Source organism: Sus scrofa, chromosome 18 (assembly GCF_054392235.1).
Source record: "Sus scrofa isolate SSC_HxYL_T2T_F1_AM1 chromosome 18, Sscrofa_HxYL_maternal_Yorkshire_Landrace_v2.0, whole genome shotgun sequence".
Taxonomy (NCBI): domain Eukaryota; kingdom Metazoa; phylum Chordata; class Mammalia; order Artiodactyla; family Suidae; genus Sus; species Sus scrofa.
The window spans coordinates 45,902,831-45,916,997 of record NC_139400.1 but is presented as its reverse complement, the minus strand read 5'-3'; the positions used below and the strand labels follow the sequence as shown (position 1 = coordinate 45,916,997).

General features: G+C 43.7%; 1 protein-coding gene across 11 annotated transcripts in view; it reads right to left on the bottom strand.

The window, feature by feature from the left end:
* ELMO1 (engulfment and cell motility 1) overlaps positions 1 to 14,167 on the bottom strand; it is a 555,188-nt gene that overhangs the window by 325,457 nt on the left and 215,564 nt on the right. For 10 of the 11 annotated variants that reach the window (XM_021079239.2, XM_085005795.1, XM_021079236.2 and 7 more), the window contains 3 exons: positions 11,462 to 11,512; positions 8,502 to 8,624; positions 6,955 to 7,086 (listed from right to left, as the gene is read on the bottom strand). In XM_021079239.2, coding sequence (XP_020934898.1) covers positions 6,955 to 7,086; positions 8,502 to 8,624; positions 11,462 to 11,512 — 306 coding nt within the window. Of the gene's footprint in view, positions 1 to 6,954; positions 7,087 to 8,501; positions 8,625 to 11,461; positions 11,513 to 12,545; positions 12,591 to 14,167 lie in introns of all 11 variants that reach the window. The other variant, XM_085005797.1, reaches the window with a different exon arrangement.

Here is a 14,167-nt window from a genome sequence, read left to right as displayed (position 1 = left end):
ATTTAATACACACTATTAACTCATGAACACTGAACTCACAGCAGCAGCATGATCACTCATGACTGGAGTAAGTTCCTCTAATACACGTTTCCTCCATAAGGCACATCACAGCCTCCTGACCCTTAGGGACACTGTGAAACAGCAAACTCACCAACAAAAAGCAAAAGATTTCAGAAAATGTGGCCCTGGCTAGACTGCAAAAAGGACATTCATTTACAATATGAGCTGAAACAAGAAAGCAGAGGGCCACCTTGTCTGATCTCTTGGGCATGCTCGGCAACTCAAATCTTTTGCCACTATGTGCTTGTCTGCAAACAACTATGAATGCACCACGATGACTGATTGGTGGGTTACAAATAAATTTTAGTGAATAGGTGCATGTGCCAATACAGAATCCATAATGATTGAGTGCATATTCCAACCCATTGACTTAAAAGTTCTCTATAATCTGTCTCTTATTTGCAAAGCCAACCCTATTTCCTTGTCCCCAAGCAATATAACTGGCCATGACAAATTATTTGCAGTTTCCCAAGCACAAAGTATTCCTTCATCTTTTTTTTTTTTTTTTTTTTTTTGCTTTTGCTTTTTAGGGCTGACCCCGCCGCATATGGAGATTCCCAGGCTAGAGGTCAAATTGGAGCTACAGCCACCGGCCTAGGCCACAGCCACCACAACCGCAATGTGGGTTCTGAGCCATGTCTGTGACCTATACCACAGCTCACGGCAACACCAGATCCTTAACCCACTGAGCGGGGCCAGGGATCAAACCCTCAACCTCATGGTTCCTAGATGGATTTGTTTCCGCTGTGCCACCTTCATCTTTAACTGTTACTTTGAACCATGTATTTTCTCACTATCTTCCTGGGACAACTTATAACTCTCACATTCCCCCATCACTGTCACACTGTCATGGGCGACATTCCAATAACAACATCAACAGTAGTTGAAACATCACCGTAACAGCATCCAAATCCACAGTCTCCTTACTGTGTCCAGGCACTGCTCTGCATGATTTATAAATATCTACTAATTTAATCCATACAACAACCCTGAAGATAGAGACAACGGACATGCCCCATTTTAAAGATAAGAAAACTGAGACATGAAAATGCCAGTAATGTGCCGGAATCACTCAGCCTGTGAGTGAGAGTCAGGAATCAGCCTGGACCACCTGAATCCAGAGTCCAAGCTTCATCCTGACATCACACGCTTCCAGTGGCTGCTGACTTCTAGTAGCATTTAGACTAAGATGCTTTCTTCTGCGGTCTGGGAACAGGGCTGGCGATGGAGATGAAGGAAGATAGATATAAATATACATCTCACTTCATTCCCTGCCATCTGTATTTGAGAAAATATATTAAAATGACACCAAGGGCTGCATATGTAATTAGGTATAATTATATTTGTGTAACTATGCATAATTATCTTTTATCACCCAAGAAGGTAAAAAAAAAAATCCTTTAAAAATCTGAACATAAATCTGTATTGATGACTTTTTTTTTTCCCCACTTTTTGTATTTTCTGATGTTTTGATATGTCAAGTCCTTGCTGACATTGGAGGGATGGCCCTTAGCTGGGTAAGCTACTTCCTAGAGGTAAGAAGCCTTGTCTGTCATATGCAAACCAACCAATCCAGACCCTATTCCCTAAAGAGCTCCTTTATTAGGCTTTTGCACACTGGGCCACCATCTCCCTGCCCTGATGACCTCAGGGTCAGGTAGCTGACAACTAGGAGGAGCCCCTAGACCCCAGAGCCTAAGGAGATTATTATTATTATTATTATTATTATTATTATTATTATTTTGTCTGCTTTTTAGGGCTGAACCTAAGGTGTATGTAAGTTCTCAGGCTAGGGGTTGAATCAGAGCTACAGCTGCCGGCTACACCACAGCCACAGCAATGCAAGATCCAAGCCACGTCTGTGATCTACACCACAGCTCACGGCAACACCATATCCTTAACCCACTGGGCAAGGCCAGGGATCGAACCCACGTCCTCATGGATACTTGTCGGGTTCGATACCACTGAGCCACAATGGGAGATTATTCAAACTAGCTGTTTCTGAGCCTGCTCACCCTTCTTGTCTTGGCTTTCCTGAGGAAACCTCAAGGAAGCTGCTGCCTGTGTATCCCCCTTGCTCCCTCAGCCTATTGACCCTGGTGCTCCCCCTGTGTCCCTGTGCAGTGTGACAGGCTCCCTCCTCTTGGGAACTGAGAAGGTCAAGCTGTCTTCTCAACAGCAGTCATCTCCAGGGCAGTGCTGGCCTTACCATATCTGTACACCATAAAATTTGCACTTTAAAAAAGTCATCATTCTGAAATAATATTTTCCCCTTACCTTTTTCCACTTTCACATGTTAGTCATTTTTTAAAAATTTACGACAATCGGAAAATGTCAAGGGAACTATTTATCTGGACTTTTCATATTAAAGCACATGATATTGCTCAGAAACTTTCTTTTCTTAAAAGAGCTTATTTTGGCTCCAGTCAAGCTAAAGGAAAAAGAAAAAAAGTCAGCTTGGAAAAAAACCCAGGCATGTCCAAATTTTTTTCCTCTTTTTGGCTTCACCTGCAGCATGTGGAAGTTTCCAGGCCAGGGGTCGAATCTGAGCCACAGCAGCGACCTGAGCCACATCAGACCCTTAACCCACTGAGCCACAAGGGAACTCCCTGGGTGTGTCCAATTTTAACATCTGTTTGGGTCCAAGTGAGCTCAGAAAAATGAACAAGAGACATCTCCTTTTGAATGATTGTCCAATAGACTGATCAAAGGTAAAATTCACAAATAGAGAAGCTATCAATTCAACATCAAAATGGATACATTCTGAAGGGTCTCTGGCCAGAAATTCAACTCTTCAGAGAGTATGAAAACCATTTTGTGCAGTTCCTGGTCATTATAACCAACAGGGCATAGTTTGTATATGAGCATTCCCCCTGTTTTCAAATGGTCATTCTAAAAGTGTGAATCTGCCTTCCATCACTGTGAGACGTACACCTGCCCTTCCTTAGAAGTTCCAGTAAGACTAATATCAACCCAGACAACCTTGACCCCTTCTTCCTCCCAAGGGACCCACACAGGCATGCCCATTTTGCCACTAGGAAACTATTAACTAAGAGATCTTAGAACAAGCAGCTTTGTTTTAAAAGCAAATGCTTTTCTGTGTTATGACTAACCACAGAAGCCATTTAGCCACTTGAGATTGAGACTTTAGAATTATTTCATCAGAAAAATCTGCTCTGTGTGGATGCTTGCAAAGAAGAAATGCGAGGCCCATCTCTCTTCTCAAAGTTGGTGTGCTTTATTATCTTCTAGCAAACTGTGCTTCTTGCCTTGTTGGAACAATGGCCCCTCTCCTTGGGAAAAATTGAAAAGCTGCCTATGATTTCTTTGATGCATGCTCTCTAAAAAGCAAGGATGGGAGCTGCCATTTACTGGGTGTATCCACAGTGCCGGTTGATAATGATGGCCTTACAGGTGCCTCCGGCAGCCGTAAAATCGAAGAGCACCTGCCCAGTTTCACACTGAGGAAACTGACACCCGAGTAGGCTGATGCTGACACCCCACTGGCCAGTTATTAATAAACGGCTTATAAGTCGGAAGGATGGAATTAGCACCCAGGTTCACTTAACTCCAAACTTTCTGGACACTGCCTACTTGGGAGACGTAAAATGAGAAATCTCAATCTTGTATGAATTGAACTTTTCTTCAAAGAGATTTCTTCAAATCTCAAATTTCTCCTGAAGGAGGTAACAGGAAGGTGGTCAGTAACGAGTTAACAGGCAAGATAATCCCTCCTTTGGAAGCATCCCAGACCAGGACAGCTTCCAGCATCCAGAGCTTTTGTGGCCAGACATATGAAGCACTCAACCAGCTTTCAGCACTTTGCACAGTGGTCTCTAGGTGGCGCAATGAGCACATGTTTCCATTACTGAGACATCTATTCCCAGTGACTGGGTTGCTTCTCAAGGTGAAAAATCTCTGCTTGTGACAGCAGTTGTATCATTTCTAGCACTAGAAATCATTACTAATTAGTCTTTCCAATTTCTCAATTCTCTGGTGCACGATCGTGCTTTTGGAGGAGTTTCAAAGAAAGAGCTCAAACTGAAAACTCAGAAAAGAATCAGGGAAAGTTTAAGGAAGCCAGCACTCTTCTTTGGTTCTTCTCTGTTCAACGTCTCTGCTTTTTCTAAAATGACTTTTCAAGTCCTTGGGGTGGAGGCCACATAAATGACAAAGGCCTTAAAACCACATCGAATTAACTTTTAGTTTAAAAATTCATAAACACTCAACAGACACCGAAAACTAAGACAGATATACCCTAGTAGCCAACTATGGAAGGAATTAACAATCACATTAAGACAGACGGAGCACCATTGAGAAGAATCACTCAGAGTTTGGCTCACAGAAAACCCTGGTGACTTTACAAAGGAGCAGGGCATGAGGATAAAAAGGGAGTTGCTTCCCCTTAGGTATACCTTTCTTAGAGACCTATAAGAACCCTAGAACCTGTGATCATCTGAGTCCCACCAAGTGGTCTTGCCCCAATTTCCTTTCCTCCGTCTCTCATACATGAGCCCAGGAGGGAATAACTGTGTGTTCTGGGATCCAACTGCCCCCTAACAAAAAACACTAGGACCCCAGGGCAGAGATGCATTGAGTCCAGGGATAAGTATAGTTAAAGAGCTCAGTTTGTTCAAAGGCACCAAAATCCAAGCAGTAGCAAAAAAGAGGAAAATGAAGTAACTCAGGCGTATGCTACCACCAAGATCTCCACCAGGACAGACTGTCAGGATCAAGGGGGAGCATCTTGCAGTGCACATGCCTTGGTCCCTTCCCCGGTCATCTGGATGTGACTCAAGGGCAAGAGAGATTGGGTAGAGGGCGAAGCTTCCCAGGTGACTTGGATATGCCTCTTCGTTCAACACATAAAAGTAAAATCTGGAAGGAGCTGAGGGGGAGGTAGGATGTGAGCTGCATCCACATTCCCATGGCCAACTCCCTGGTCAACAGGTTCTGCCAACACAGGTGGGTGAGAGCAAGGCCAGGGCCACCCATGAGCCTTGACCATCGACACACACCAAGTACAGGAACTCTCACCTCCTCCATGAGTCATGGAACTCTTTGTTAAAAGTTAGAATAGATTCAGCTAAAAGATCAAATGGAACGTTGAAATCAAAATTTAGGATATGATGCTATAAAAATGATGTCATAATACCACTGTAAAGCAAGTTGCAAAGCTGAACACAATGTTTGACAAGTATTCTTACTTAGAAACAACACGTTAACACTACCAGTATAAAAACAATAACATCAAATTATTAGGGTTTTTTTAAGTTTAAGAAATATTATTGGAGGGTTTCATAAAAACAGTCACTCTGCTCCACTGCTTGTTAAGGTAGAAATTATACAATGTTTATGCAAAGCACGTTGATGCTACCGAAAGCCTTAAAAATATATACTATAGGGAGTTCCCACTGTGGCTCTGCAGTAACAAACCCAAATAGTATCCATGAGGATGTGGGTTCGATCCCTGGCCTCACTCGGTGGGTTAAGGATCTGGTATCGCTGTGAGCTGTGGTGTAGGTCAAAGATGTGGCTCAGATCCTGCTTTGCTATGGCTGTGGCACGGTCTGGCAACTACGGCTCCAATTTGACCTCTAGCCTGGGAAATCCCATATGTCACAGGTGCGGCCCTAAAAAAAAATACCATAGAAATGCCAGTTCCACAGATATATCCTAATAACATGATCACGGACATGCATAAATACTGAACTGCAAAAACGTTAATTATAGACTCATTGGAAATTTCAAAATACTAAAACATTCAGTAAAAGAGCTTGGTTAAACTGTAGTACAATCAAATAGTAAAAACTTGGAGATCCCCAGTGGCTCAGCAGGTTAAGGATCCTGCACTAGCCACTGCAGTAGCCATGGTCACTGTTGTGGCACAGGTTCAAACCCTGGCCCGGGAAACTTCCCACATGCCTCAGGCAAGGCCAAAATTTTTTTTTAAATAATGAAAACTCTTTAATAGTGAAAAACAAGGCATGTAACTGATGTAGTAACATTTTCAAAGACAATTTCCATGAAAGACAAGTTTTTCCAGATAACAATAAGGCATGAATATGGATGTGTATAAATAAATATTAAGATATGTGTGTGTGTGTGTGTGTGTGTGTGTGTGTTTGTGTGTGTCTATTTAAGGAAAAGGGATTTGCGGTTATAAAAAATGTCTGGTAATTTATAGTCACTGAAGCCAAAATCTCATTTATATTGTTTATGAAGGAGGCAAAAAAAAAAAAAAAGAAACCCAATTTTATACTTGCAGAATCTGAGATTCATTAGCCAAAGTTCATGCAGAAATGTGATGGTGATAAAAGAACGGTCAGGAAGGAGACACAAAAACAAAAGACTCTATTCAGGACAAGTTATGTCCTGATTTGCAAATTGAAAAAAATCTAGGCGGTATTAGCACCCTTAGCAAGACAAAACATAGGAAAATATAAATTGCATCAATCATGTCGTGATCAAATTTCGGGAGACTCTCAGTTTGATTCTGATATGAAATTGATAGGAGTAATCCAATGACTAGCCCAACAACAAGATCCATCCCACAGCTGCCATTCAATTCAAATAGAACCATAAGCCTGTCGTGTGAAGGAGGTTTAACGAAGTCTACATACTTTCCTGAGCGAACTGCTCTTGGTTACACTTAATCAGAACTGCATAAACAAACTCGGTATTAGTCACACTTGTGCAAGTTATTCCAGTTCCCTGCAGCCAGAAGGGATTTTCATGTGATCTTCTTTAAACCAGCGAAACATCTGGAAAATGTGGAAACTATTCTGTAAGGCACAAGAGGACCACACGCTCGGAGGAGACATCAGTTACGTGGCTGGGGTCAGCTCCCGGGGTTGCTGGAAGGAGAGAGCTGCCTCGAGAGAGCTTACTTACAATGAAGCCAAGTTTTTTATAATCCCGGGTGTACATGGACTTGCGTTTCTCCATGCTGCCGCTGCTGTTATTTGGTTCAGACTCTGCATCAAAAGCAATTCTTCGAAGTTCAAATATGATGTCCCTCTGAGCCTGAAGGGGTCAGGAAGAGAAAAAGGGAGGTGAGAACTGCCTTCACAGTGTGACGTTACACCTACTCTCTTGTCCCCCCAGGTCTGAATGAATCACTGTGTTCAGGCAAAAGAGAAACAGATAAAAGGCAACCAGTGCTCTAAGTTTCGGCTCTGCACACTTCTTCTCCTGGCACTCTCCCCGCTGGTGAGCCCTGGCTTTATTCCACAGTTATCCTCACAGCCAAGTCATTTGCAGGGCTGATATCAATTGCCTCGTGAAGTTCTTAATGAAAGCCCCAATGACGATGGAAGGCTTGTGATGCCAAAAGCAAGTTGGAGGACCTGGGAGTCCCACACTGTCAGAAGCAACGTGAGAAGCGCAGAAGGTTTATGAACGATAAGCAGGGGACTAGGGATCCCTAACACCCGTGAGAAGTGACTTCATAGACAGAAACCTTAAAAATGGCAACGATGGTAAATTTTGTGCTACACAAGGTTTACTACGATAATAAACAATATACCTTTTAAGTAAAAGGTAGGTTTGCAAACAGGGAGGGTTGTTCCCTACTAAGACCCATTGCCTGTTGGACTAGAAGTGGGGGTAAGACCGTCTTATCTTTCTGGGATGATTACACTCGGCGTTGCCAAAAGTGTGGGGCCTGTGAGATGGCCTCTCGAAGCCACTCCATCATGCTTAATCGCGTGGCCTCACGCCACAAATGAAGGGCTGCGGCAGTTACACACTTCGCATGTGCCGTCCACATCTGCGATAGATCAGACCCTCACGTGCCAATAACGAGCCTTTTCCTTTCCAAAGCTGCAGCGCTGTTTAAGTTGCAAATGTGTTACAGCAGGACTCCCAGCTGTTTCCTCTCACTCTGTCCTCACACGGTAAAGGTCCCCCCCCCCCAAGCCTTTTGGATGGAGACAGTCTTTCATGCCCAAGAACCAGAGACCTAGAGAGAATTGGAGCAAAGAGCCAACTGACAAAAACATAAGCCCAGAAATCAGACGTCACCGGGGACCTCCGCTCGTGGCCCTGACCCCAGGAGAATGGAAATTATGCTCTCAAAGCAGAATTGCTCTCACACACAGCTACCAAGTGGCCTTGTCTTCTGGGAACTTGACACCCAAGCTATCGCCATGGAAGATACTGGGGCCAAGGGCCAACGTCTGTAGCCATATGATGTCAAGCTTTCTTGCGCAATAAAGAAAAAAATAGGTGTGTGTTTGATGCATAAGGAAGTCATTCCTTTACCTTATTCTCTGATCCTGGAGTCACCTAAATTTTAAACCCATTCCCTAAGTTCTGAGATGATCACGAAACAATATGATCATCATCTAAACACTCTGGGTTTCGAAGTAGCCCAGGCAAAGACTTTTAAGGACACTCTTTCCCTCGGTGCTTTTACTGTTGTCTCGATGAGCACTCACCTGGTCCTGCGGGTCCATCTTGGTCATCATCCTGTCTTCCAAAAGGTTAAAGGTCAGCACCTGCAGCACGTACAGCTGGTGTGCCATTTCATTGTTGATGGCCCGCTGAGCTCGAATGACATGCTGCGGGAGATGGTTCACAAATGAATATTTAAAAAAAAAAAAAAAGAAGAAAGAAAACGCCAACAATCTAAGTGAACACCATCATGAGGCCAAGTAGCACCTCAGAAGTCCTCGTGTTGGGGGGGGGGGATGTAAGTGGGTGGAAATATCTTTGAGGAGAGACATGGGCACACAGGTGACCCTAGAGTTTTGCTTTACAATCCAGGGCCCCATAAGGTTCCTGATCTTTAGGCCGGAACCAGGAAAGAGACCTACCCTGTGCAGGGGAGAGAAGCATTCCTTGTCTGCAGTAGAGAAATAAATGGTGCATACGTATTGTAAGCAATTTTGCCATCATCTTACCCAACACCTGTCTCTGACAGTTGATCTTACTTCTAAACAGAGAAAAGTTTTTGAAGCACCCACACAAAAACAAAGTACCCATCATCAGATTTGTAGTGAATTCACTGTGGAAACTAAACAGGGACCACTGCCACCACAATGCAGGGAGTGACTTTATGTGTATTACTTTACTCTCCTGTTGACAATGAAATTTTTACAAGATGACTTTTCCCCTTAGAAACAGAGCCAAAATGAAACACACTTAAAAGGAGTGGCAGGAAACCAGACACGTGGGCCTTTGTCCCTACCAGGGCTGAGATTGAAACAGGATTCAACACGGGGGCCTAATATACATCTGCCTGGGCAGAGACCATGGTTGTACATTACAAATGCCAGACAAGAGTCAGGGTGGTGAAAAACTCATTCAAATGAGTGCTTTTGAATGGGCTAGATCCAACCACAGCTTGCTGCCTGAAAGGACTTTGTCTAGGAGCCCCCCAACCTGGCCTGCACCTGGACTCCACAGGCCGGCCAGCTCTGAAATAGCCAATTAAAGAGGGAGGGTTGGGGTGGGGAATGAGGAATAGAAGGAAGGTGCTGAACCAAATGGGGGCTGTGGGGGGAGAAAGCCAGGCAATGGGAGGGGGGAGAATCGAACCTCACATTCTCCAGTCTCCCCATAAGAATGTTCATTCATGGTAGTTCCCGTCGTGGCTCAGCAGACATGAATCTGAGGCTGCAGGTTCGATCCCTGGCCTCACTCAGTGGGAAACGAATCTGACTAGCAGCCATGAGGACTCAGGTTTGATCCCTGGCCTCGCTCAGTGGGTTAAGGATCTGGCATTGCCGTGAGCTGTGGTATAGGTCGCAGAGGCAGGTTCGGATCCTGCATGGCTGTGGCTGTGGCTGTGGCGTAGGCCAGTGGCTACAGCTCTGATTCGACCCCTAGCCTGGGAACCTCCATGCGCTGTGGGTGTGGCCCTAAAAAGATTAAAAAAAAAAAAAAAGAATGTTCATTCATAATATATGTTTAGTATCCAAAGTGTATGGATACCTGAGCATATGGGTATCTATTCTATTAGCAACTCAGAAGTGCCTGCACTCCAAGATCTTGCCAGAGAATACCAAACTCGAACTTCTGGCCATCAAAACCTCATTTAAAAAGTTCCACTGACACCAACTGATCTTTCAGCCATGGTGGCTACAGTCATTCCATCCGCACACCCCCGTCCCCCACACCTCCCCATCCCCGCCTCAGGGCATTCTAACTCCACCTGCCACAGCAAGGTAAGGCCAGCAACCCGCTCAGACCTTAATTCCGAGTTTCTATTCCTCATCTCTCCACACTCCTGCCCCTGCACAAACACCTTCACCGCATTGTGCTTTAATATTGCTGCTTCCACTTTTATTGAGAACCAGGATAAAAAATAACCATATTATGAATCCTTTTGCGATGTCTACAAGACCATTCTTGGACCAAGAATCTATTAGAATGCTCTAACAACACCCATTTCAGATTTCAGTTCCAGAGGGGGAAATATGTCATCCCCTGAAGAACCAGGGTACCTCTTTTATCAAACGATGAAAATTACACTCATATGGTTTCTCTTTACTCTTAACAGCCAGGAAATTTAACATCAAACTTGATGACAAATTGTAGTCATTATTATTGGCTTTGGGTTCTGGAATATTTATTTTGTTTGCCCTCATAAGGTTTTTAATTTTTAAAGGTCTCATTGCATTGGAATGTGTGTGTGTGTGTGTGTGTGTGTGTGTGTGTGTAACTGTAAGCCTGGCAGAATTCCTTTTCGGAATTACACAAGCACACATCATTTTTTTGCTGAGCAGGGGAACCAATCACACACGCTTCTTTCAGCCGTTGATTAAAAGTCAAGTAACAGATAAGGCCTCAGGAAATCTTGCTATTTGATTTATTTCTAAACATTCACCACATAGCATGTAGAGCCTCCTCTTGACTGAGGTTTCAGGCTCTCTTTGCATCACAGTTAATGAGTGGGTTTCATGGCTGCCTTTCTTGCCTTTGTCTTGCAAAGGGGCCCAGGAAAATGATGGTCAAAATTTCAGGACTTTTCTCAGCATCTGATGTGGATCCAGCATGTGATGTGTTCTCATTAAAAAGAGTATAAGCTCATACCGATGGATTTTTTAAAGTCGGGGAGCCCCTGATTTCCTTAAACGCAAAGATAAAGCTATCATGAGTCCAATAATCCCGCTCCACTGACAGACTGCCAACCCCTCCTGCCAGAATGTCTTTCCCTCTAGAGAGGTTCCAGAGACCACCCCTCCCTCCAGTCACAGGAGGCCTTTCCTGTAGGAAAGCCGTGTTTATTTATTCCATTTCCCAAAGCACACTTTTTCCTCCTTCCCAGTTCCTCCTGCTTCACCACAGAAGCAAGTCACAGAAGAAACCCCAAAATGAAGCCAAAAGAGGAGACACATCAATACACCAGACCATTCCTGCCCAAACACGGCGGTGGCAGCACACAGGTACTCACTGTCAAGATGATGGAACGAAGTTGCTTCTGAGCCAAAATATTCGCCATCTCCTACAGAAGAGAAACACACCGACGCAAAAGCTTCGGTTAGCAAGATACTTTGCCACGGGGCCCCAAGTGACTTTATCCTGGAGTGTGCTTCAAAACTGGATATCAGCAGTATTTCTTACCAAAGAATGGACTCAAATGACGTTGTGAAGGCTGTTTAGAGCGCAAAGCCATGTCCAAAGGCAAAGGAAGGAAATCTGACACCTGCCAACGTCTTTTTGTTTTTTAGGCATTTCCCCCTTCCAGGAAAAGGTGAGTGCGGAAAAGAAATCAAACACTCCCAGTGAAAACAGTGGTTCTCCATCAGAAAGGGTCATCAGCTTTTACCGGACTATATACATGCAGAGCGTTCTCACTACAAGGCAACCTGCGTTGGCACCGAGGAGATTTCAATATTAGAGAACCATCACTTTAAAGATCTGAGACTTCTAAAAGCGTTTCATCTTAATCTGTGCACAACCGAAGAGGGAACAGTTCACACCCCAGAGCTTAATAGTCTATGCAGATGAACTGAGGGCAGTGTTAGCAAAGGACAAACATCTGGACAGAAGTGAAGCCCCTTGTGTGTGTGAGGGTCCACCCTCAGCATTCCTGGGCCTCAGTTCTGCAGACCGTGCTTTGTGCCTTGGCCTGCCTGCCTGGCACAGAGGGTCTGCAGGCGATTTTATTGAATGAAATGATTCACAGATGCCCTTTCTAAATCCTGTCAAATAGATCCCGAGGGGGAATTAAATAGGTGAATACCGTCTCAGTACAAACATGCAAAAGGAAAAATACTGCTCATATTCAGGAAGTCACTTGAATCGCCATTTTTGGTGGAGGGTATTTTTCGTGGTGCCACTCTTACTGAGTAGAGCAGAAACTAAGCCACAATTTAAAAACACAACCACAAATTCGATCACGGTCAAAAGAAACTTGCGGAAAGCCAGGAGAACTCAGAACACAGGGAGGACGTACGAGGGGACTCACAGGCAGGGCTGGAAGGGGGGCAGAAGGGAAGCGCAGGGCCTGCTTTGTGCTGACGAATGGAACTTACAGTCAGAGGACAATCAAGGATGTCAACACTGCTCTCTACACCAACCTAACGGCCACCGCCACCACAGAGAGGAAAGCAAGCAGGAGAGAAGAAGGGATGGAAATTCAGAGCACTCTGTTAGAGGTTACAGCTTAATCTTAACGCTCCTGCTGGACCCACTGCACTGCGGAAAAAAGCACATAAATACTCTAAGGTGATCTAACCAGGCAAGGTGGAATCAAAGTCAAAATCCAATACGAGGTCCTCTTCCATCCTCTTGAAAACAAGAAGGCAAGGATGAAGACACTTTCAGAAACAAGTTAGGAGTTCCCATTGTGGTTCAGCAGAAACTGAATCCAACTAGCAGCCATAAGGATGCGGGTTTGATCTCTGGGCTCATGCAGGGCGTTAAGGATCCAGCATTGTATGAGTGTGGATCTGCCATTGCTGTAGCTGTGGTGGAGGCTGGTGGCTGTAGTTCCAATTCGAGCCCTTGCCTGGGAACCTCCATATGCTGCAGGTGTGGCCCAAAAAGAAAGAAAAAGAAAGAAACAAGTGAACTGCCCTTTTCCCATATGCAGAAAGCTGTATCTTCTTCCCGATCAAAATAGCAAAGTCCACTTTTTTTCCTTGAAAACAAAAAGCCCAACGTTCTTTTAATTTCTTCTTTTATAAAAATCAAATTATTGTCCAATTGACCCACAAAGGAAAAATTCTCTGTGCCTATTTTAGCTACAGACCTATAAAGGTTTAAAATAAGTCAGAAGGGAAAATACATTGCCAACATCTACCAGAGCACAGAGAATAATATTTTACTATTATAATATCTGTCTATAATATTTATCTTCTGCATAAGAATAGGGACTGAAGGGCGCTGACTGTCCTTTTCATCTTTCCATTCCAAGTCCACAGCATAGTGGCTGGCACAGAGTAAGCAATAAATGTTTGATAAAACAGTCCACTACGCTCCTAAAGGAACATGTCATAGAGAAAATTCAAAAATCCCTGTCCATATCATAGATTTTTTTTGTGTGTGTCCAATACTAGGGAATGGTTTGAGTGAACTCTAGAATCTATGGAGAGTATTTAATACCATTAGGATGATATGGATACAGGCATACCTCGGAGATATTGCAAGTTCAGTTATAGACCACCACAATACAGCAGGTACAGCAATAAACTGAGTCACATGAATAATTTGGTTTCCCAGCGCATATAAAAGTTATGTTTATAGTATAGTAGTCTATTAAGTGTGCAATAGCATTATGTCTAAAAACATGCATACCTTAATTTAAAAATACTTTATTGCCCAAAAATGCTAACACCATCTGAGCTCTCATAGAGTTATAATCTTCTTGCTGATATAGGGCTTAAAATATTGCAAGAACTACCAGAGACACCAAGTAAGCAAATGCTGTTGGAAAAATGGTGCCAATAGACTTGGCTGAGGCAGGGTTGACACAAACCTTCAATTTGTAAAAAACAAAACAAAACAAAACAACAACAACAAAAAAACAACAGCATCTGCAAAGTAGGACAAAGCAATGTGCAGTAAAACGGGATATGCTGGTATAGATACATTGACATGGAAAGATGTCCACAAAATCTTGTTTTAAAAGCTGTTTATAAACAAATGAAACAGT